At 39.0% G+C, this 23263-nt stretch overlaps 1 protein-coding gene across 10 annotated transcripts in view; it reads left to right on the top strand.

The window, feature by feature from the left end:
* Positions 1-23263, top strand: part of ERC1 (ELKS/RAB6-interacting/CAST family member 1) — a 423805-nt gene that overhangs the window by 88162 nt on the left and 312380 nt on the right. For 8 of the 10 annotated variants that reach the window (XR_009505264.1, XR_009505265.1, XM_059935032.1 and 5 more), the window contains exons 3-7: positions 154-570; positions 12350-12424; positions 17925-18080; positions 19317-19409; positions 22423-22590. Coding sequence is in view for 8 of the 10 variants with exons in the window: in XM_059935032.1 (XP_059791015.1) it covers positions 154-570; positions 12350-12424; positions 17925-18080; positions 19317-19409; positions 22423-22590 (909 nt within the window). In the remaining 2 variants the exon portion in view is untranslated. The remainder of the gene's footprint in view (positions 1-153; positions 571-12349; positions 12425-17924; positions 18081-19316; positions 19410-22422; positions 22591-23263) is intronic. The other 2 variants (XM_059935033.1, XM_059935038.1) reach the window with 1 other exon arrangement.

The following is a 23263-nucleotide window of genomic DNA, read 5'->3' as shown; positions in this document are numbered from 1 at the left end:
AGACAGGTAAAACGGAATAATGTGAATCCTCATTTGCTAAATGCAGGGTTCTGAGAGCTGTGGTAGCTGCTTTCTCACTCCCCGTAGTCTGCTTTGTTTCTGCTACTTGAGGAGGAAAGCTCATTTGGGTTTTCTTTTTTGTCTTTATACCAGCACATGCAAATGACAATCCAGGCTCTCCAGGATGAATTGCGGATCCAGAGGGACCTGAACCAGCTGTTTCAACAGGACAGTAACAGTAGGACTGGTGAGCCTTGCGTGGCAGAGCTGACGGAGGAGAACTTTCAGAGGCTGCACACGGAGCATGAGCGACAGGCCAAGGAGCTGTTCCTCCTTCGAAAGACTCTGGAGGAGATGGAGCTGCGGATCGAGACTCAGAAGCAAACCCTGAACGCTCGGGACGAATCCATCAAGAAGCTTCTGGAGATGTTGCAGAGCAAGGGGCTTTCTGCTAAGGCTACTGAGGAGGACCATGAGAGAACAAGGAGACTGGCAGAGGCAGAGATGCATGTCCACCACCTCGAAAGCCTTTTGGAGCAGAAGGAAAAAGAGAACGCTCTGTTGAGAGAGGTGAGTGGCCACTTTCTCAGTTGTTATGACTGTCTTTTTTTCCTGATTAGTCAGCATTTTGACCTAGATAAATTTATATGCTCTCCTGAGCTAGTGCAAGGGAATTTCTTCTTTCTTACCTAAGTTCTGCACTGATTTCTGTTCTGATTTGCTGTCTTGTATGAGATGACATTGGCTGGTATGTATGCTGGTTTAATACCTTTCTGGGGTTTTTTTTCCCCCTCCTGATTTCTGTAGACTCATTTTGTTGCTAGAGGGGCACAGAATTTTCTTGATTTGTTACTCATCTATTGATTTGTTCATAGAGACACACACAACAAAACCAGAATTAGAGTAGCTAACTACTGCTCAATTTTAAAATATTAATAATTGAAAGTAAGCGATTCCCTCAGTTTCGGTGTGCTTATAAAGTCCTAGGCAGCAGTAATGGATGTTTGCCCCGTGGTTTCCATGGAAACTGTTGCCTTGCTGTAAAAGATACGTGATAAAAATTATTTGCTGCCCTGGAGGCACAGCTAGAGGGAATGACACAGAGGTATGCTGTCACTTATTTTTAGAGAGGAAACTCAGACTTTAGCTGACCACTGTGACTACTGATAATTTTTCATTTTTCTATGTAATGCTTCATTTTAAGAAAGCTTAAGTGAAGAATTCATCTTACATTGAATTAAAAAAAAATGACAGCTCTACTTCTCTAATGAGGTCAGAGTCTTCAGATAATTTTCACATTTGGATAGGGGGAAAAAAAATCTCAGAACTATTGTAGTGCCAGTCTGAATAATCCCTTTTTAAATGAAGGGTGAGGAAGACGGTTAAAAGCAGCAAAACAGCAACTTCCCCTGATGATGGCAACGGTCTGTATCTGCTCTCTGCATTATATGGTAGCCACTGGCTGCATGTGACTGTTGAGCAGTTGAAATGTGGTTAGTGTGACTGAGGAACTGAATTTTAAATTTTATTTAAATATAACTAATTTAAAATTAAATTTAATTAATCAAATTTAAATTTAAGTATCTCTGTGTAGGTAGTGGCTACTGTATTAGGTAGTGCAGCGCGATGCATAATGTAATGTTACCCGCTTTTCTTAATAATTTGTCTTGAACATCTTTCTTTGTCAGTACATGTAGAGTTTTGTAATTTCAGTTGAATTTATAATGTTCTGTTGCATTTATTTATATTTCTTACTGTTGAAAATTTAGACTACTGTTAATTTTTCATTATTATAAAACTGTGCTGCACTGAATATCCCTAACCATATATCCCTGTACATTAATTTTTTTCTTTAGCATAAATTTCCAGAAATGAATTTGCTCAGGGTGTGTACGTTTTCAAAACTCTGAATATCAGTCTTGTCTCCCAAGTGATTGGACCAGTTTATCCTCCCAGAAGCATATACTGTATTTTTACGGTTAATCTGAAGCTATGTACGTTACAATCTTCAAATTACTGGACTGTATTGTTTTAGAAAATTTTCTATCAACTACTGTGTTGTAGGCACCATCCTGAGTTTCTTTCAGTTTACTTTAAAGAGTTTATATTTTAATGAGGTAACCTGGAGCCTGGCCATAGAACATTGTAAGAGAAGGTGTAATCATCTCAAATAGCATGCAGCATGAAAACCCTACCAGCATCGTGATGAACTTTGAATGTTATGTTTTTACTCCTTCTGTTCTGAATATTTCAACCTGTGCCCATTTATTTTTGAGTTTTGGAGTTAATAAATAGTGAATAGTTAAGGATTATGAAAAGCCACAGTGTTATTCTGGCAGAGAACAACCAGAAATATGGTGAATTTGAACAAGTAGTAGGAAAAAACATGAATTTAAGACTAATTTTGAAGTAACAAGCTCTACAAATATTAAGTCCCACTTCTGAACATAATGTGGAAAGAAATATAGGCCTTGTTAGTTGTATCAATACACAATTCCAGTTGCCATTAGTAATGTAGCATCATCTTACAGGAAACACAGTCCTATGGATTAAAATTATTTAAGAGCAAGTAGAAGTGATTGCTTCAGGAACACATGTTTAGAATGCTGGTTCTCCTTTCTTTTTCTCCTACTTGCCTTCAAGACTTAGCTCAAATTTCAGTTCTTCTGTGAAGTCTTCCTTGTGCAGCTCTATACATATATGTAGATGAGCCAGTAATATTATAGTATACTTCCATGTGTGTTTCTTCATTGTTCACTTAATTTTTTGCACCAAGGATGTAGATATATATATATATATGAAATTTTATCTTGTCAGTGTCTAACAAATGCACAGTGGGTACTCAAGAAATGTTGGTTGAATAAGTTGAAATGTAGGGAAATAAGTTTAAGCCTGGAGCTTACAGAAAGAAGGATAGCTTTTCCAATTCTTTTTTCTCCAGTGTGACCACTGGATACTAAAACCTAACGAAGGTTAGAAAACAAACTAAAACCCCAAACCAGTTTTGCTTATGAGTTTAGGTATAGAAGTTATAAATAAGATATTGGCAGATAAAATCAGCATTATGATAAAAGGATAATATTCTGACCAAAAGGAGTTTATTTTAGGAATCCAGAATGGCTCAATATGTCATTCACAGTTATAATTTGTAATAGGTGAAAGGAAAAGATAACCTTGTAGTGTTTTTTTTTTTTTTTAATTATCTATTTATTTATTTTTATTTATTTATGGCTATGCTGGGTCTTCGTTTCTGTGCTGGGGCTTTCTCTAGTTGTGGCAAGTGGGGGCCACTCTTCATCACGGTGCGCAGGCCTCTTATTATCGCGGCCTCTCTTGTTGCGGAGCACAGGCTCCAGACGCGCAGGCTCAGTAGTTGTGGCACACGGGCTTAGTTGCTCCGCGGCATGTGGGATCTTCCCAGACCAGGGCTCGAACCCGTGTCCCCTCCATTGGCAGGCAGACTCTCAACCACTGCGCCACCAGGGAAGCCCAACCTTGTGGTGTTTGATAGCTATCTCAAAGACATTAGATATAATGTTAGACACTTTGAAAACTAAACCAAATGAACTAAAAATAAGAATTGAATGATACTTTTATAGCGTGATTTAAATAAAACAACCCAGTAAATGTGTATTATAAGCATATTTTAAACTAGTAGCCAGAATTGTGCTTACTCTGACGTATACTAAGACGCATCCATTAAAGTTAGGGAGAGGCAAAGATACTGTTCATCAGTATTTACATTATTCTGGAAGTGTTACGCAGTGCTGTTAGATAAGGAAAATGGAATAAATAATATCAGTAACGGTAATGGAAAGGATAGGGCTAAATTTTCATTACAATGTAGATGGGAACATTAATATAAAGATGCTGCTTTCCCCCAACTCTGTGAATTTAATGTAATCCCAGTAGGAATATTCTTGACACGTGCCCAAATGATGTTGCAGTTTCTTTGCAAGAAGAACAGTGCGGGAACACTTGTTTAAGCAGCTCATGATATATGTGTTTTAAACCCAGTGATATTAAAATGTGTGGTACTGGCACAGTAATAGATAGCTAGATTGATGAGACAGAATAGAACCCAGAAATAATATAGTTTTAAGCGTATGATACATGTTTGGGAATCATCGCCATCTATTTGGATACAAATACAAATAGATACATAGTTACATCAAATTAAGTTCTAGATGAAATAAAGAGCTACTTGTTAAAAAATAACAACACTAGAAGAGAATGTAAGAAAAAGGTTTTAATACAATCTTGAGACAGGAAAGAATCTTTTATTGCCATAGCAAGAGGCTTAAACAATTAAATTTGTGTATGTTAGAAAATACAGGTAACAGAAGCTAAAATGGTAATTTGGAGTAAAGCTTTGTAACATGTGGCTCGACTGTTTCGTTTCCAGAGTGACAAGGTGCTAGAGGCACTCGCCACAGCCTTTCTTTGCTCATTACTCAACAAACATCCACTGAGCTTCTAGAATGTATGTGACCCTGGGGTACACGCTGGGTATACATTTTTCATGTCAGAACACATGGTCTGTGCCCTCCTAGAACTTAAAAATCTTTGGTGAGAGACAATAAACATAATTATGAGAGGAAATAAATAAACTGATAATTATGAGAGGAAATAAATTAGTTGAGTCTAATTGTGTTGGGAGAGGGGATAAACAGGGTAAGCATCTTTGAGGAGGTGCCCTTTAAGGGAGATCTGGAGAAAGTTGAAACAGTCTTGCTGAGCATTTGGGTAAAATCATTTCATGAAGAAGGTTAACAGTTTCAAAGGCCCAATGAGAAGTTTTCAGGAGACAGCCAGGAGACTAGAGGACAAAAGCATATTGTCTAAGGGGAGAACAGGCATGAGATGAGAGGTTGAAGAGGTAGCCAGGGCCAGAGTCATTCATTGCATTCATCAGATATTTATTGGACACTAACCCATGTGCAGAGCACAGGGAAATATAATAGCAGTGAACAAAATAAAAATCCATGCCCTCTAGGAGACAAAGCACTTGCCTTCAGGATCCCTGCAGGTGATGCAACAATTTTATTCAAAGTGCAAGAGAAAACTGCGCCAATGTTTAATCAAGGGAGTGATCTAGTTTAGCTTTTAAAATCTACTCTGGCTGTGTTGAGAATAAATGGGGGAGGGAGAATTACGAGTGAACAAGGAAGTCTAATAAAGAACTTAACAACTCTAGGTTGGGTGAGTGGTGACTTGAAATGGCTATTGTGCATTATGTCACTAGTGTGTCAAGAAAGTCAGAAAGAATTGAGAGCTGGCAACACTGGGATATCCATAGGTTTTATTATTATTGGATTATTGTCCATCTTTTAAAAAAGAGGGTTTTCATCAGTTCTAAGACTCATAGTTTTTCCCATCTCAACAGTATGAAATTGAGTTAATAAGTCTTATTGTTGATGGCATCTTTTTTTTTTTTTTTTTTGATGGCATCTTAAAATCTCTGTCAGCAAGGCCACAGTCCTGCTTGATTTGTTTGCCTGTGTACTCACAAACAGTTAACAGCTGCTCATTTTAGTCAATGTTGTGAGCGTTGTTGCTATTTCTCATGTTAACTTTAGCTGTTGTTCAGTATGTCTTCAGTAATATTATGCTGTGAACCAGCATTGAAACAGTTATTGGTATGGAGAAAGTTATATAACAGTTCAAAATGATATATGATTAAAACTTTATGGTTAAATAAGTAAAAAAGGGTCTTGCAATCAGTATAAAATAAAAATTCTGAATGATAGAAGCTTGGGTCATGGTTTATTTGGAGGCATTTCCTTCTTTTCTTTCCAGCACATTAAACAGTGGTTTACCTTACAATCAGTGGCATCTTAGATTTGATGAAATACAGTAACATTAAAATGGCATTCATATCCAGGAACATTTGTGATTAGTTTTCCATTTTGTTTATGAACATGATTCTGTAGATAGCAGGTAAATAATTCCCCCAAATAAAAGCCAAAGAAGAAAAACAAAAATTAAATTAAGCATTGTATTTTCTGTTTGTACTGAAATTACATTGTTACGTGACTTATTGTTAGACTTTGTATTGTTTACTGGGGTGCCTTTCCTTTGATGGATAGAAGCGTGAAGACGTCGATTGGACACATACTGAACTACAGCCAAGACGTGGTTAGTGCCTGGGGCCAGGCGTATGGAGTTTTAACAGGCTTTTACCGGTGATTCTGTGGTACACCAAAGTTTGGTTCTCAGTCTGTTGGCAGAACATACCTGAATTGGCTATGGAATTTTTGGATTGGCTATCCATATGCATACCAAGCGTTGTCTGTAGGCTGAATAAATATTTCAGTTCTATATGTGCTCCTGTTTTTTTGAAATGTAGATCCTATTGTGATGAATAAAATACTGATTTGTTGGGAATTCCCTGGTGGTCCAGTTGTTAGGACTCCGCACTTCCACTGCAGGGGCCACGGGTTCGATTCCTGGTCGGGGAACTAAGATCCGCATGATGCACGACATGGCCCAAAAAAAAAAAAAAAAAAAGAAATTAAAATACTAATTTGTTTTAAAACATTTACACGTATGTTAATTTTTGTCTCTATAATATTTTAGTCAACAAACCTTGTTTAGTACAACTGCTTTCATGTTAAGATTTGCAGCAGTGTTTGAGGTTTAAAAGCCCTACTCTTAATCTACAGATTCAATGCAATCCCTATCAAACTACCACTGGCATTTTTCACAGAACTAGAACAAAAAATTTCACAATTTGTATGGAGACACAAAAGACCCCGAATAGCCAAAGCAATCTTGAGAACGAAAAACGGAGCTGGAGGAATCAGGCTCCCTGACTTCAGACAATACTACAAAGCTACAGTAATCAAGACAGTATGGTACTGGCACAAAAACAGAGATATAGATCAATGGAACAAGATAGAAAGCCCAGAGATAAACCCACGCACATATGGTCACCTTATCTTTGATAAAGGAGGCAAGAATATACCGTGGAGAAAAGACAGCCTCTTCAATAAGTGGTGCTGGGAAAACTGGACAGCTACATGTAAAAGAATGAAATTAGAACACTGCCTAACACCATACACAAAAATAAACTCAAAATGGATTAAAGACCTAAATGTAAGGCCAGACACTATCAAACTCTTAGAGGAAAACAGAGGCAGAACACTCTATGACATAAATCACAGCAAGATCCTTTTTGACCCACCTCCTAGAGAAATGGAAATAAAAACAAAAATAAACAAATGGGACCTAATGAAACTTAAAAGCTTTTGTACAGCAAAGGAAACCATAAACAAGATGAGAAGACAACCCTCAGAATGGGAGAAAATAGTTGCAAACGAAGCAACTGACAAAGGATTAATCTCCAAAATTTACAAGCAGCTCATGCAGCTCAATATCACAAAAACAAACAACCCAATCCAAAAATGGGCAGAAGACCTAAATAGACATTTCTCCAAAGAAGATATACAGATTGCCAACAAACACATGAAAGAATGCTCAACATCATTAATCATTAGAGAAATGCAAATCAAAACTACAATGAGATATCATCTCACACCAGTCAAAATGACCATCATCAAAAAATCTACAAACGATAAATGCTGGAGAGGGTGTGGAGAAAAGGGAACCCTCTTGCACTGTTGGTGGGAATATAAATTGATACAGCCACTATGGAGAACAGTATGGAGGTTCCTTAAAAAACTAAAAATAGAACTACCATACAACCCAGCAATCCCACTACTGGGCCTATACCCTGAGGAAACCATAATTCAAAAAGAGTCATGTACCACAATGTTCATTGCAGCTCTATTTACACTAGCCAGGACATGGAAGCAACCTAAGTGTCCATCAACAGATGAATGGCTAAAGAAGATGTGGCACATATATACAGTGGAATATTACTCAGCCATAAAAAGAAATGAAATTGAGTTATTTGTAGTGAGGTGGATGGACCTAGAGTCTGTAATACAGAGTGAAGTAAGTCAGAAAGAGAAAAACAAATACCGTATGCTAACACATATATATGGAATCTAAGAAAAAAAAAAAAAAAGGTCATGAAGAACCCCGGGGCAAGACGTGAATAAAGACACAGACCTACTAGAGAATGGACTTGAGGATGTGGGGAGGGGGAAGGGTAAGCTGTGACAAAGTGAGAGAGTGGCATGGACATATATACACTACCAAACGTAAAATAGATAGCTAGTGGGAAGCAGCCACATAGCACAGGGAGATCAGCTCAGTGCTTTGTGACCACCTAGAGGTGGGGTAGGGAGGGTGGGAGGGAGACCCAAGAGGGAGGGGATATGGGGACATATGTATAGCTGATTCACTGTTATACAGCAGAAACTAACACACCACTGTAAAGCAATTATACTCCAATAAAGATGTTTAAAAAAAAAAAAAAACCCTATTCTTTAACTAGGTCCTAGGCTAGGAATTTTGGCTCTAACATGTCTGAAGAATGCCTGTCTGTATCTTTGGCAATTGTAAGGTAAAAGCAGAGGAGGTTAGAGGGAAAAGAAGAGAAATAAACATATATAGAAAAAAAATAGAAACCTTGGACAAAGAGTAGGAAGAATTGAAAAAGAAAAAGGGTCCCTAGTTAGTCTTCCCTTTCCTAGTGATTTTGGAAAGTGTGAACAGTTGCATCGCATAACTTACTGATTCAGGTTATCCTTCCTCATCTTTTTTTTTTTTTTGGTGTGTCATTTATACCTCATTTCCATTTTGACAGGAAGATATGTTTTCTCAGAAGCATGCTGTTACTTGAGATGGTAAAGGGTCAAAGTGCAGTGCTGTCTGACAACGGCGGAGTTGAGGTACAGGAGGAGTAGTGAGGGTTCCTTCTTCACTTCTCCGTGTGGAGTACAGTAAGCCCAGAACTTGTGTGGAGGATTGAAATCTGCTGAAGGGACATCTACCCTTGAACCAAGGGTGCTGGAGGCTAAAACCTGAAACTTGAAAGAAAGAAATTTCAGATATAAGTACTACTTTTCAGTCACAAATGCTCCTTTCTCTCAGTTGTGTAAGTAAATGTTGACTACTTTTAAAAAGAAAGAAACTACTAACAACGGAGAAATTTTGTTCCTAACTTGTTTGTTTTCTTTCTCTAGTCATTATTCTTTATTAAATCAGTGAGAGGAACTGAACACATTTTCTACCGTGTACCACAGTTGACAGTATAACAAGATCCAGATAATTCTACCTATATGAATCTCTGGGCTTTCTTTAATTTGTGTAGAGTGAAAATTTTCAGGCTAAAAAGAGCGAAATAAAGCAAGCACTAGCACATTCGACTTCTTACATTTGTCTGAATGGTACATTCTTTTTTATTTCCAGAGTCCTCTCCCTTTATGAACAGTGCAGGAGTCAGAGGCTCGATGTGCTCTCTGGGAAAGGGTAGTTGGTCAGCCCACTGACTGCAGGATGTGTTCATAATAAGCTTTAATGCGCAGGCCTTTGAATGGAAATCTGTTAGGACTGATAGGTTTTACAAGATCTTAACAGGAAAGCTTTATGCCTGTGAATGGTTTAAAGTGCACCCTAGTTCCTTAGCAGAGGAGGATTTTTTTTTATTCAAATGGATTTCTTTCCTTATATATTGCTGATATGCTTGCTAGAGTTTAAAATGAAATTGTAATAGTTTCACTGTAAAGCATTTGGAAATTTCCCTAATTTGGAAGTAGGTAATGGGAAAGATGTCATATGAAATTAGTTCAGGGTCTGAATTGTGAGATATTTCAAAGAAATGCAGTTTTAGTATTTCAAGTAGATACAGAAATATTAAGTGAAAAATGTGAAGTGTAGGTTAGAGGACTTTATTAAGAGGTGATGATTATTTACAATTAGCAGGATTCATTTTATTTTTGTTACATTTTAAAGTTTGCAGTCATTTATTAAACATACTATTAAATATCTGTGTGCCCAATTTATCACCTGTTTACAGTGTAGGGAGTAGATCCAGTGTGGACAGACTGGAGGCTGGGGGGTAACTGATGAGTTTGTTGTTTTAATGCAGGTGAGAGGTGATTATGGCCTGAACTAATGTGTTCAGATTTTGTCCTGGATTAATGTGTTCTGCATTTTACTGTCTTAATGAAGTGTTTTGTCTTGCAGGGGTTAATTGTGGATTAACTCGATCCTTAAGGAGACTTGCTTTTACACTCTGTTGGCTCTAGTCTAGGTAGCCTTCCTTCCAGGGCTAGACTGTCTCTACTCCTAAGACGTGGCCTTTCTGGTGTCTCTGCTCAGTGCCTCTGATGTTCTCTCCACTCTGGCTCTTTGGAGCTTGAATTCTTCCCAGCCCCATGTGCGTTCAGGTAGTTGCTCAACTCGTAGCTCTCTGGTAGTTGTTCTTTGACACTGTGGCGTCTTTCCCTGTACATGCAGGCTTAGTATTTGGTCAAAGACTCCAGGGGACCCCTGTCAGATCAGACACTGCTGCTTTTCTGGCTAGCTTCTTCCTCTGTGTCATTCTGCTCTGCACATTTCTCCTGTCTTTGGGACTCTTACCCACTGATCTGTCTTCTGAGCTCTGCGGGACGGCTGTTTTCTGTTGGGTCTTCCTCTCCCTGCATCACATATTGGATAGCAAGTCCAGACCATAACCTTGTTAGTTTCTCTTCTCTCAAGGATCATACTCCTGTGCTGCTTGTTTTCCAGTGTCTGAAAACAGTTGCTTTATGCATTTTTGTCTAATTTTAACATAGTTTATGACAGGAGGGCTAGTCTTCTGTCTGTTATGATCAGATTGTGTTGACCTTGTAGAGGGTGAGAAGTAAATAGGAAACTCGTTGAAGGATTGAAAACAGATTATTGCCATGATTTGTTGATGCTTTATCTAGAGTACACCATTGCTTTCTTTAAAATAGACAGAGGAAATGAAACTAAACTCGAGGCTGTTGTAGTAATCTAGGCTTAAACTAGACTGGAAGTGGAGTGAAATGATAAATTCAAGAAATCTTTTGAAGCTGGAACAATTAGGACCTGCTCTAGAAGGTGGTAGGAAGTGAAGATGTGGGAGGAATGAAAGGAGACACTGTGCTGTTTGGCTTGAACCACTGGGAGGGTAATGCCATTTAAGGAGATGGGCAAGACTCATCAGTCTTCAGAGGAGGGGCTAGGTTAAATCACGAGTTTTGTTTTGGATGAAATAAGTTTGAGTGACCTAGTAAACATCTATATACATGTCAAATGGGCAGAGTAGAGGGCAGGGCTAGAATTTCACCAGCACTGTTCAGATGGAAAATATCCATCTGTATTCTCTGCCATCACTAGGGGCCTTACCAGGGTACTCTGGAAGTACTGGCTGACTCAGAGACGTTCACAGAATCTGACAAGAAAATAGCCTGAGGAGGTCTGGTAACTTCAGGATGGTCCTTGAAGACCCTAACTGTGATATTCTGCCATCTCCTTCCTTCCTTTCTGATCCTGAACGCACTGACATTTGGATTGAAAAAAATAGCTATGTTTTTCTGCCATTTGCTACCTGTAGACTGTTTAGGAAACTTGTTCAGCAGTCTTACCTTCTTTTTTTTTCTGATTGTAGCCCCTCTGGAGAGAGATTTCCACCGTAGGTCGCCCGGTGGTTGTTGCTCTGGGGGAGGATGCTATGCAAAGGAGGTTGTCGACACAAATGCTTTCAGTTGTTTTGTGCAGTGCGGACTGTGGCTACTTTGATTTCTCCTTTTTCTTTTTTTTTAAATAAATTTATTTATTTTTGGCTGTGTTGGGTCTTCTTTGCAGTGCACGGGCTTCTCATTGCGGTGGCCTTTCTTGTTGCGGAGCACGGGCTCTAGGTGCGCGGGCTTCAGTAGTTGTGGCTCATGGGCCCTAGAGCGCAGGCTCACTAGTTGTGGCGCACGGGCTTAGCTGCTCCGCGGCATATGGGATCTTCCCGGACCAGGGCTCAAACCCATGTCCCCTGCATCGGCAGGCGGATTCCTAACCACTGCGCCACCAGGGAAGTCCTGATTTCTCCTTTTAAAAAGGGACTATTTCTAATCCCCTTTTTGGATTGTTTGGAGTTCTGATGATATGTCTTGGAGTCCTGTGGAAGAGTGACACACAACCTGGGGATGTGCCAGAGCTTCACCTCTTGTGGTGGCTGGGGTCTGTGTGACTTACCGTGTATAACCAGGTGTGCAGAGATGGGGACCCTCCTGTACCCCTTAGCCTGAATGCAGTCTGTGTGCTCCCTGGTCCACAGGGAAAGGTCAGGAAGACAGAAAGTGGATCAGAGTGTCTTACAAGGCCGGGGTAGTCATCTTTGCGTGTAACTACTACTCCCTCGCCTCTCCACTCCCCTCTTGAAAAAATGAGAGTGAAAACGAGGACACTTACTCTCTTTTTTTCTTCTCTTGTATAGGAGATGCATCGGAGATTTGAGAATGCCCCCGATTCTGCCAAAACTAAAGCTCTGCAAACTGTTATCGAAATGAAGGTAAGTGAGAACTTCCTAAGGAATCTTATGTGTCATTTCACACTTTAATGTGTGAGTTTAAGAAAGTGGTATGTAATAATAGTTCACTCATTTTGTAGACTGAGAAGAAATAGTAAGACTTAATGAAAATGACACATTAAAAGAACTTCAGTTTCATTTCCTCTTGTCCAGCATTTCTTGGAGTCAGCTGTTCTCAAACCTTTTGATATCAGGGCCCCTTGTTCTCTTAAAATGACTCATTTCATTTGTTTTTAAGAAAATGTCCGCCAAATACCAAGTTTGTGTGTCAGTTCTTCTCTCGAGTTAAGAATAGGGTTCCATGAAAAAAGTACCTGATTGAGCTTGCAGCTCACAGAGCACCCAGTGCTGTCCTGGGGGCAGCGTCACACCCAGGACGCAGCAGCCGGGCCTGGCCCCTTTCTGTCTCGTCACACAGTATGGTACAGAGATACATACTCAAGGGCTGAGCATATGAAAAGTCACCAGGGACATTCCTAAGTGAGCCAGTGTTTTAAAAATGTTCTTTCGGGCTTCCCTGGTGGCGCAGTGGTTGAGAATCCGCCTGCCAATGCAGGGGACACGGGTTCAAGCCCTGGTCTGGGAAGATCCCACATGCCGCGGAGCAGCTGGGCCCGTGAGCCACAATTACTGAGCCTGCGCGTCTGGAGCCTGTGCTCCGCAACACGAGAGGCCGCGATAGTGAGAGGCCCGCGCACCGCAATGAAGAGTGGCCCCCGCTCGCCGCAACTAGAGAAAGCCCTCGCGCAGAAACGAAGACCCAACACAGCTAAAAATAAATAAATTAATTTAAAAAAAAAAAAAATGTTCTTTCTTATTTTTCTTTTTTGTCTGAGAGTGCTGACACTGAAGAACACACTGACGGCTAGCACGGTTCGGCGCTGTTGTCCAGAGGCACGAGCGCTTTTGCCTGTCCTTTATACCTTTAGTGCACGTGTTAACACAGTGGAAAAGGCACATAAAGTCATAGTATTATTATGGAAATAGTTTTGACTTCTCAAAAGGGCTAGGAGGCACCCCCAGGTTTTCACGGACTATATTTTGAAAACTTCTCCTTCAAGTTACTGAGTAGTTAGAAATCTTTAGGCCGAACGTTATGGTGATTGGTGACTAAGCACTTGCCTTCTATGTTAAGTTCCCTGGATTCAAAATCTGGCTTTATTTAACCAGTTGTATGACATAGAACAAGTAACCTAACCTCTCCATGCCTTAATTTCTTTATTGATAAATGGTGATAACAATAGTACCTATCCCATGGGTTCTTTTGTGGTTTAAATTAATTAAAACAAGTAAAACACTTTAAACAGGACCTGGCACATAGTAAACATTCAGTCAGTGTTAGCTGCTATGCTATTATTATTTTTATTAACAACGTATTCCTTCTTGCAAGAGCTAGAAGACTCTTACAGATAGGGACCCCTCCCTCTCCCCCTCCTGCCCTCTCTGTCTCTTTTTTTAACTTCTTTGTATCCCCTAGAAAGTTTGACACGGTGTTTTGCATCTTGTGCCTTCATTTAATATTTGTTGATGTGACAAGAATCTTTAGTTTTTGGTATATAAATAGTTTTATGTAAATAGATGCTTCTCAAGTACAGTTATCAGAATGGTTCTCTTAATTTAGAAGATTTCCTCTTAAAACTTTGTTTTTATTGTTGTATACATCTTTATTCTCCCTGGGGAAAGGGTTTACCAAACAAATACCAAACTAGTGGATTCTGGGTTCTTTATAGTTAGACAATTCATAGTCTTGAACATAATCTTGTAAACAGCCTCTAGAAAGGTTTAATTACATATTCACATTTCCCACAAGTTTATTTGTACATGTTATTTCCTGATCCCTGTTGGAACCTAAAAACACATGAGTGTACCTGTGTTCACAGAATTATTTTGCTTGCCTTTTGATGGCACAGGGAAGTGTACTGGTTTTAACTGGCAATAGATCTATTTCAAGTTGTGTTAACCTCCAGCCATTCTGCTAAGAAGCAAGAGACTGAGATTCTGGTGGCCCAGTGGGGTCAGATGGATGTTATGTTGAAATTGCAGATGAAATAGCTGCGATGCTGAGAGTGTGGCATGAGCTTGAGAGGATCATGAAGACCTGGACTGGTCTTTGGGGGAAATGGGAAAGGAGGTGATGGTGGACAATAAAAGAGCCCAGCTGTCTTCAAGGTGACGTAATATTCTTTTCTCTCTCCTCCTCCTCTCCCTCCTCCTTTCTCCCACTTTCTTCCCTCTGCTTCCTTCTCCCTTCTCTAACTTCTTCTTTTCCCTTTAGCAGTGGAGGAGCAGGGAGGAATTACTGGACTGCTCTAGGGTTGGAGTTTTGCTGGGTAGATACGGCAGAATTACTGGGATGCAAGTGAATTGAGGGTGGAGGTGAAGGAGTAGTTGGGGTGATGAGTCCAGGAATGTAGCCTGGATAGGAAGGAAGAGAATTCAGAATGGATGGACAGGTTGGGAGAAAATGTAGACGTTAGGGAGGTGGAGGACTCTGTGAGATGCAAGAGCAGCAGTTAATGTGAGTGATGGTGTGTCAGGCCTGGGAGGAGAGGCCTGGGTGATGTGGTCTTGTAAACTGGATAGCTAAAATGGACCGGAGGATGAGGGCGTTGGCATTACGGATGTCAAGGAATTCGGACATTGAAATCCTAGGATTATGGCAAGAGTGGCATTTGAAGGAGAGATCTATTGTCAGTCTTCAGCGGGCGGGAGTGATGGGGAAGCCCCTAGATGGCAGCCGTGCGGAGGGAGAGTGGAGAGGAGTGTGAGCTTTAAATGGGAGCAGCATGGAGGAACCTGGAGGCTGCCCACACTTCTCCCTGCCACTCTGTGGTGCTGGTGGATTAGTGAACTTCACTGGAGAGCGTTCGGGGAAATTATATCCTTTGAGAAAGCCTGGGTTTACTTAGAGCAGGGAGACAACTTTTGAAAAAAAGTTGAGCATTTGGGAAATTTAACAAGGAAAAGAGGATTTCAGTGGACTCAGTGGGGTTGGTTGATTAATGATGGGAGACCCAGGGCTGGGGAAGTGTAGAGTAGTAAGATGATAAAGAATTTATTTATTTAGTTATTATACATTCTAGGAGTAAGAAACCTCCTTGGAAAGGGCTGTCCTCAAATAAACCCAGCCTGAGTACTGGTCGGTGCTACAACTAGTCCAACATACCAGGAGTTAATTTTCTGACCTCATCCCAGAAAGTAGTCTGGCAGGTTCTTTTTCTGCCTCATGGCTTTCAGAGCTGCAGTTATGGTCCCTTTTTAGGTGCAGATTTTATGGTGCATGATTTGATAGTGAGTGTCTGATTTGGTCAAGAGCTGCCTCTCTGTCTGTGTGGGGATTTTCAGATAGTGCATTTGAAGCCGTTTATTTATTTATTCTTCATGGGCCGGGATAGTTTTAAACGAGTAAATCAAAATCCTGGTTTAGGTTTAGAATGTCTCTGATTTTGTTAATTTAATATGTTTAATTTTGAACCAAATGTAAGTTTCATTTGAATAGATTTGTAAAAGAAAATTTTTGTTGTGTTATTTTTAAAGGTAATGCAATGCAAGTCAGAGGAGTACAGCCCTCGCCTCTCCCCCAACCTAAAAATAGCTAGCTGTAATTGTCTCATGATAAATCCTTTAACTCTCAGATAACAAGGAAAGTCAGTCAAGACAGGCTTGAGGTAAAGTGAAAAGAGGAAGTCAGTCTCAAAATTTCTTCTTAAAGGAATGGTTTCTCTAAAATTCCAAATAAAATAAAGCTATACTGAATGTATGCTCTTTAAGGTCTTTAGTTCTTAGGTGAATAAGCATATGCAACTATAGATGTAAAAGTATCTATTCTTTGTAGGAGTTTTTCTGTAATTGATGACATCTAAAGTAATCTGAGGATAAACTAGATACTGTGACAGACAAAACCAAGAAAATGAGTATAGACGGATGTTGTACTAGGAGGTGATATTCGTGGTGATGCTGATTTACAAGGACAGTGACGTTTCTTTTTAGAAATCATTATGAGATATTTGAAATGCATGGTGAAGTATAGCGAATAAGTAAGATTACTAATGCAGTAAGTAGCCTCCCCTTATCTGCAGGGGATAGGTTCCACGACCCTCAGTGGATGCCTGAAACCACAGATGGTACCAAACCCTATATATACTGTGTTTTTTCCTATACATACCTATGATTAATTTTATAAATTAGGCACAGTGTGTAAGGGATTAACAACAGTAATTAATAGTAAAATAGAACAGTTATAACAGTATGCTGTAATGGAAGTTATGTGAATAGGTCTCATTTTCTCTCTCTCTCTCTCAGTATCTTACTGCACAAATCTAATGCCTTCTTCATCTAAACTAAGCACTTGTCATGCACTGTAGCCGTAACTTTTGCAGTTTGAGGTGCAGCAGCAAAACTAGCACGAATTTCTTTTTCCTTCATCCCAATTTCACTGCTGGAAGATTCGTTCTGACTGTAGATCTTAGCAACCTCAGCATATGATTTTTTCTCTTAGCGAGAACTTCCACCTCTTCACTTAAAAGAAACACCTTACGGCTTCTCTTTGTCAAATCTGAATTGCCAGCATACTACTCTTGTGCTTTGGGGACGGTATTAAATAAAATACTGTCGCATAAAAATGGTCACTTGAACACAAGCACCGTGATGCCAGGACTGTCCATCTGATAACCGAGATGGCTGCCGTGAGTGCCTAACGGGCGCGGGTACACTGGACAAAGGGATGGTTCACGTTCCGGTGGGACAGAATGGGATGGTGTGAGAGCTCATCATGTTGATTGGAACAGCGGTGCACAGTTTAAAACCTCTGAATTGTTTTTTTCTGGAATTTTCCATTTGATATTTTCTGACTGCAGTTGACCTCAGGTAACTGAAACCACAGAAAGCAGAACCACGGAAAGTAAAACTGTGGAAAAGGCGGGACCACTGTGTGATAAAGTGTAACTGTTAACGTAATTATTCATTCCTTTGTTTTTCTGCAGTGGGAGGTTATCAGATCTTTATTATTGTAGATACGGTTATACGCATTATTGTGTAAATCTTTGAAACCTTCTTACTCTTTTCCCCACTCCTTTGGGGGCAGAAATAAGCCTTTTAGGGGTCAAGTAAAACGATAAAATATTATAGCTAGAAAAGGTTTTACTGTTAATATTACAGATGTTTTCACTAGAAGTTTGTTGACCGTAAAGTACTTAGAAACTTTAACTAGTTTTCTATTGCTTCTACTTCTTTAGTTAATACTCTCAACTTTAATCAAAAGGGTGCAGAGGAAAGGATAGAGGAAAAATCATACTATAGATCTCAGTCCTCCTCCTCTCCACCATATGGCCATGAAGGATATATTTTAGAAGCAAGGCACCAGTTGCAATATTTCTACATATTTGTTTATCTTTATTAAATTTCACCTCTGTAAAGACAGGCTTGTGCAACCTCTCTGACTTTTTGCGAATACTTTAATGTCTAAATCTTCCTTTGTCCTCAGGATTCAAAAATTTCCTCTATGGAGCGTGGGCTCCGAGACTTGGAAGAGGAGATTCAGATGCTGAAATCGAACGGGGCTTTGAGTACTGAAGAACGAGAGGAAGAAATGAAGCAAATGGAGGTCTATCGGAGCCATTCTAAATTTATGAAAAACAAGGTAATGGTGTGTGATACCGTAATTTTTAAATGGGGTTTGAAAAATTGATGCATGTTCCTACTTCTTTAGTGATGATGGACTTCACGCTGTTTTATCAGGCTTCAGGGAAGAATACTTGTACCGTAATTCTTTCAGATAGAACTTTCCCAGAATTAAAGTCAGAATTACTGATGTTGTATAGTTATTTCAAATTTCACTTAAAAGAAAATTACTTGTATGAGGCTAAGTGCGTATTATCACAGTTTAACATTTCATGTCTACCAGCACTTCTGAGGCGATTAGTAAGATTACATCCAGATGAGTTTTTCTCACTATGTGAAACATCACGTTCTCTATGTCTTGTGAACAAATTTAGAAGTCAAATTCAGCCTAAGAGACTGAATCCACCTCCCCTTTTTTTTTCCTGAAATGGCTTAAATAAAATTGTGTTTTCCCTTCAAACGCAGTTCCCTAAAGGAAAGCCCTTTGCGCTCTCCCTTGGAGAAGACCCATGTGTATCAGGTTTATTGTTTCCCACGTGCACTTGGGGTGTATGTACAGTCGATAGGCATCGCTGAGACATATCAGTCTGTATTATAACCTCAGTCACAGTATTCCTTCTTTAGAGCCAAAGGCATTTATTTTGATCCTATAGACTATTTTAGGCAAATTGGAGGATTTAGTTTATTACAGTTATCAGTTTATCAGGTCTGTGGTGTTTTAAAGATCATAATTTCAATTATAAAATATTAGCTAGAAAATAAGTGTTCCTCCCCCTCCCCCTGTCCCCCATATCCCAATTGTGTTAGTTCCCTAATTTCTCAGAAGTGAAAACTGTTCCTTTAATGATACAGTTTCTGGTTTTTTTCTGTGATACCCATACCTGCATATAAGTCAGTAGAATATTCCTCTGTTATTTTAAGAAGCTGTTATCAATGACTATGGCCAATTTCATGTAACTTTTAGAACTTAAAAATTCACATATCCAACTTTCTGTTAGTTTTGATTTATCATTCTAACTTGAGAACAAAATAAAATATCATCTCTGCTTCCCATTTGCTGATTAGCACATTTCAGTCCATTACCCTGTGAAAATAGTGAGCCCATCTAGGGTCCTTTGAAGAGGAAATTAGGGGAACAGATTTGATTGTGTTATATGAGTTATTGTTATTTCCAGTTACTGCTCTGGCTCAAAAGCAGATAATAAGAAGACCTAAGTTGACACATGAGTGAAAAAGAATAACAATGTCGTGACAGGTAGAGCAACTGAAGGAGGAGCTAAATTCGAAAGAGGCTCAAGGGGAGGAGCTGAAAAAGAGAGCGGCTGGTCTTCAGGCCGAGGTCTTTGCCGTAAGATTTACCCTTTGCGTGCAGTGATCCCACAGTGGGACCCTGCTGCTCTGGCTCTGGGTGCTCACACTTTCACTCTGTGGTCGGCAGCTTTGCCCGGGACTAGCACTAACCAGCCTGCTCTGCTCTTTAACTGACTCCTGTTCGCCGGTTTGACCCACGTGCCACCCTGTGTGCAGCGAGCCCTCATGTGCTCTGGAAGCCCTGTCCCTGGTTTTTTACTGTTGCTTTGTCACTGTGTGGATGGTGCTTCAAAGCTGCTTTTTCTCGACTCCTTTCCTGTTAACCAGAAACTTGTTGATTTATGTGAATGGTCTCTTTCTCTTCTTAGGTACAAAGAATGTGCAGATGTTCTAGGTCCATCACCCAGGGTTTATTTGAATCTGATTTCCTGAGTGGAGTGCTTTACCTTCATATGTAGACATCATCTTTAAGTCCCCGATAGGTGATTTTGCAACAAATTTTACTTTCTCTGGAACAGATGTATAGAAGTGATTAGCTTATTTAGTTATCTAGTCAGTTAGAAGTAGCATGAAACTTAAAGTCTCTAAATCTATTCAGTAGCTCAATCATCTGTCTAGAGAACTTGAAATTCCATTTCAAACTGTGATAAAATGATTATAATAAAATAGCTAACACTTGAGTACTTATTATAAACATTTTATAACCTACTAAGGTAGGTATATTCTCAACCCAATTTATGGATAAGGAAGCTGAGGTAACACAGTGGTGCTCAGGAAGCACAGTTAGTAAGAGGCAGAGTTTGATTTTTACACAAGCCATTTGGTTCCAGAACCTGTGCTGGTAAGCTCTGCACTCCACTGCCCTATACTAGGCTGTGCACGCATTTGTCTCACAAGTGTCAGGAAAAAAACTGCTTCTGAAAATTACGGTAGGATAAGACTGGAATGCAGCATTAAAGGAAAAAAAAAAAATCACCTGTGCTAATTTAGTGTGTTTGCTATTTATGGACCACTTTATACTATAGATAGAAAAGTGAGATATTTTGTCTAAAAGGGTCATTTTGGTTTGTTGTAACCATGTATTGTCTAGAGGAGAAGTTGATCTATAACTTTTTTTTCCTCAGCTAGTATTATTAATTTCTTTTTGTGTCAAACAACAGGCTAAGCATTCTATACATTTTTTTGGTTTAATCTGTACGCAATACAGTGGCACTGGTTTGCTTTCTCCATCTTACTGATTAGGAAACCAAGGCTTAGAGAGGTAGTTACCCAAGAAGACACACTCGTTCGTTCTCACATGGGATTGACTGCAAAAGCCTTATGCTCCTAACTTTTAAGGAAAATTTGTGCTTCTAAACTCTTCTATTTAGGATATTTTCTTCTTTTTCTCAGTCTTTATGGTCAGTATAGCATTATTTGAGGATTATTTAGTAATGCAGATGATGAGGAAACTGAGATTTTATATTTATTTTTGATCACATGGTCTAGAGGTAGCTGGAAATTTGAGTAATCTTTAAGCCATAGTTCTTTAGCTGATGAGGTGAGAACATTTTGAACGTTTCTCCTGACTATTCATTCATACCACAAGTGCGTTTTTAGTGCATTCTGTTTGTTAGGGGTGGGATGTTGGTAAAGGGATGTCATGAGAGATGCTACACCATTACAGTATGTGGCAGCTCCTGGGTACGTATCTGTGTTACAGGATGGAAGTAGCTGCTGTTTACAGCTATCTTCCACTGATGTCCTTAGCAGCTGCGAGTATTTTGCATACAGTGAGCACACAGAAATGTTTGTTGAATGAATGAATATTATATTTGTAAGTAGAGATTTCATGCATATGAGAAAAATGCTTGTCTTCCTGATGAAACAGAACAGTAAATTATAAGTTTAGTTTTAGTGCTCCTTAAAAGTAATTTTAATTACAGTAAAATTTATTTCCTACTTTCTCATGGGAAATTGTTCTCAAAAACTTTGTCCCTTATGCCTAAGATTATTACAGTCAAAATACTTTAGATACATTCAACTTTTTAAAAAGTATTTTTTGTTTCATCAGAGATACTGAGATTACTGACTTCTTGTCAAATTTATACTTCCAAGAGTCTATATTTTAGTGCATAGCTACCTTGCTTAGGCAGTAGATACAATGTAAAAACAGATATGATTTCTGTTAATTTGGCTTACATTTAGAATAAAAGAGTAAAAATTCTTAGAAACACAGTAGAAATGTAAAGGAGATGTTTGATGTTAAATGTTTTCTAAGTTAAGATGAGAAAAATTTATGGGGGAGTGAGTGGCACCTGCTGATTTATGGATTACTCTGTCAGAGTAATTCAAATTTGATTACACATGTAGATTCTTACAGAATGAGATTTTATGCGTTCTTTATTTAGGTTATATACTTTTATCCATTTAGTTGATATGACATGTTGTAGGTAATATAACTTCGTAGTTGAAATCTATTTTTTAGGTCAGTACCCCTAACTCCTCAAAATTATATAATTTTTAGAAAGCACATGTTTATAATGCCTTATAACAGTAAAGTGGCTTTTTAAGAAGGACTTTATGTACACTTTCATTTGAGAATGAAAAAAAAACAATGAAAAAATAAATGTGCAGCTTTTGAGTTTAAATAGCAATAGTAGGAAGTTTCTTTTTTCTTTCTGTATTCCATCTACACTAATCCTGCTGTATGATTTGAAGTGTCTTATGACTTAATAAGATGAAAACTGCTTTAGTCGTGTTCAGATGCTTACTGCTGTCTCATAGTCATCTAAGTGAATTGGAATTTTTCTTCTTCCATTCCTTTTCTAATGGATTTCAAAAGTTTAGGGGAGACAATAAATGAAAACTGGAAATTTTGCTATTAGTTGAATAAGCTTTGTTTTTTTGGGGGGGGGGTTGGTCAGCTAAGATTAGATGGTGCAAAAAGATGAATTGTGTCCTGTCATAAAGTTAATGCTGTATATCTTGACGTGGATCTGTCAAAGATCCAGATCAGAGGTGGTGCTTTTATTTCTTTTTTCCTTACACTGCTTTTTCTTCTTCTCTAGATTGGTCAGGTGAAGCAGGAGCTGTCCAGAAAGGACACAGAACTACTAGCCCTACAGACAAAGCTAGAAACACTCACCAACCAGTTCTCAGACAGCAAGCAGCACATTGAAGTGCTGAAGGAGTCCTTGACTGCTAAGGAGCAGAGGGCCGCCATCCTGCAGACCGAGGTAAAAGGAGTTGTGGGATTTGCACGGAGTCCATTCCTTGGCACCTTTTCTTGTGTATTACCTGTGCACTTCTTGTTGTGTTGAGATACGGGAGCTATGAATAATGTTATGATGGATTCTTTAGCCATGTGGTCAGTTATAGTACTAAACTATAACCATCTTGTTTCTATTCTTGTATCTAACAAATTAAACCGGTGCAGTTAATATATGTTTTTGATACTTCAGACTTTGACTAAGTCTGTGCTTCTAAGTAGACTTTAAACTAATGTTATGAAATGAAACGATAGTTGTAAAGGCATTTGTTTTCACCCGTGGTAAATCTTTCAGTCATGAATGGGAGTGAGCTTGGTCAGCCTGTGTTGGGTTATTAAGTGTCCTTAATTTTTGGTATTATGAATAGCTTTAAGTAGGCAAACTGTGGAATCTAGAAATGTTTGAGATAAATCTTGTTTTGAACTGCAGATGATTAGACACATGCCTTCATGTCCTGTTTGAAAATAAAGTTAGCATTTTTAGAAATATTAGAAGATTATGTAGTCTGCCAGCCTTGATTAGAGGTAGGAACACACTAAATAATTCCAGGCAGATGAGAATCTATCATATTTGCAATGAGAAGGAATTGATGATGCTATTTGGATTTACTGTCTTAAGGAAAATATTTTCTAAAGATCTC

Source organism: Balaenoptera ricei, chromosome 10, assembly GCF_028023285.1.
Source record: "Balaenoptera ricei isolate mBalRic1 chromosome 10, mBalRic1.hap2, whole genome shotgun sequence".
Classification (NCBI taxonomy): Eukaryota; Metazoa; Chordata; class Mammalia; order Artiodactyla; family Balaenopteridae; genus Balaenoptera; species Balaenoptera ricei.
The sequence above is the reverse complement of the archived record's forward strand: the minus strand, read 5'-3'. Positions and strand labels throughout refer to the sequence as shown.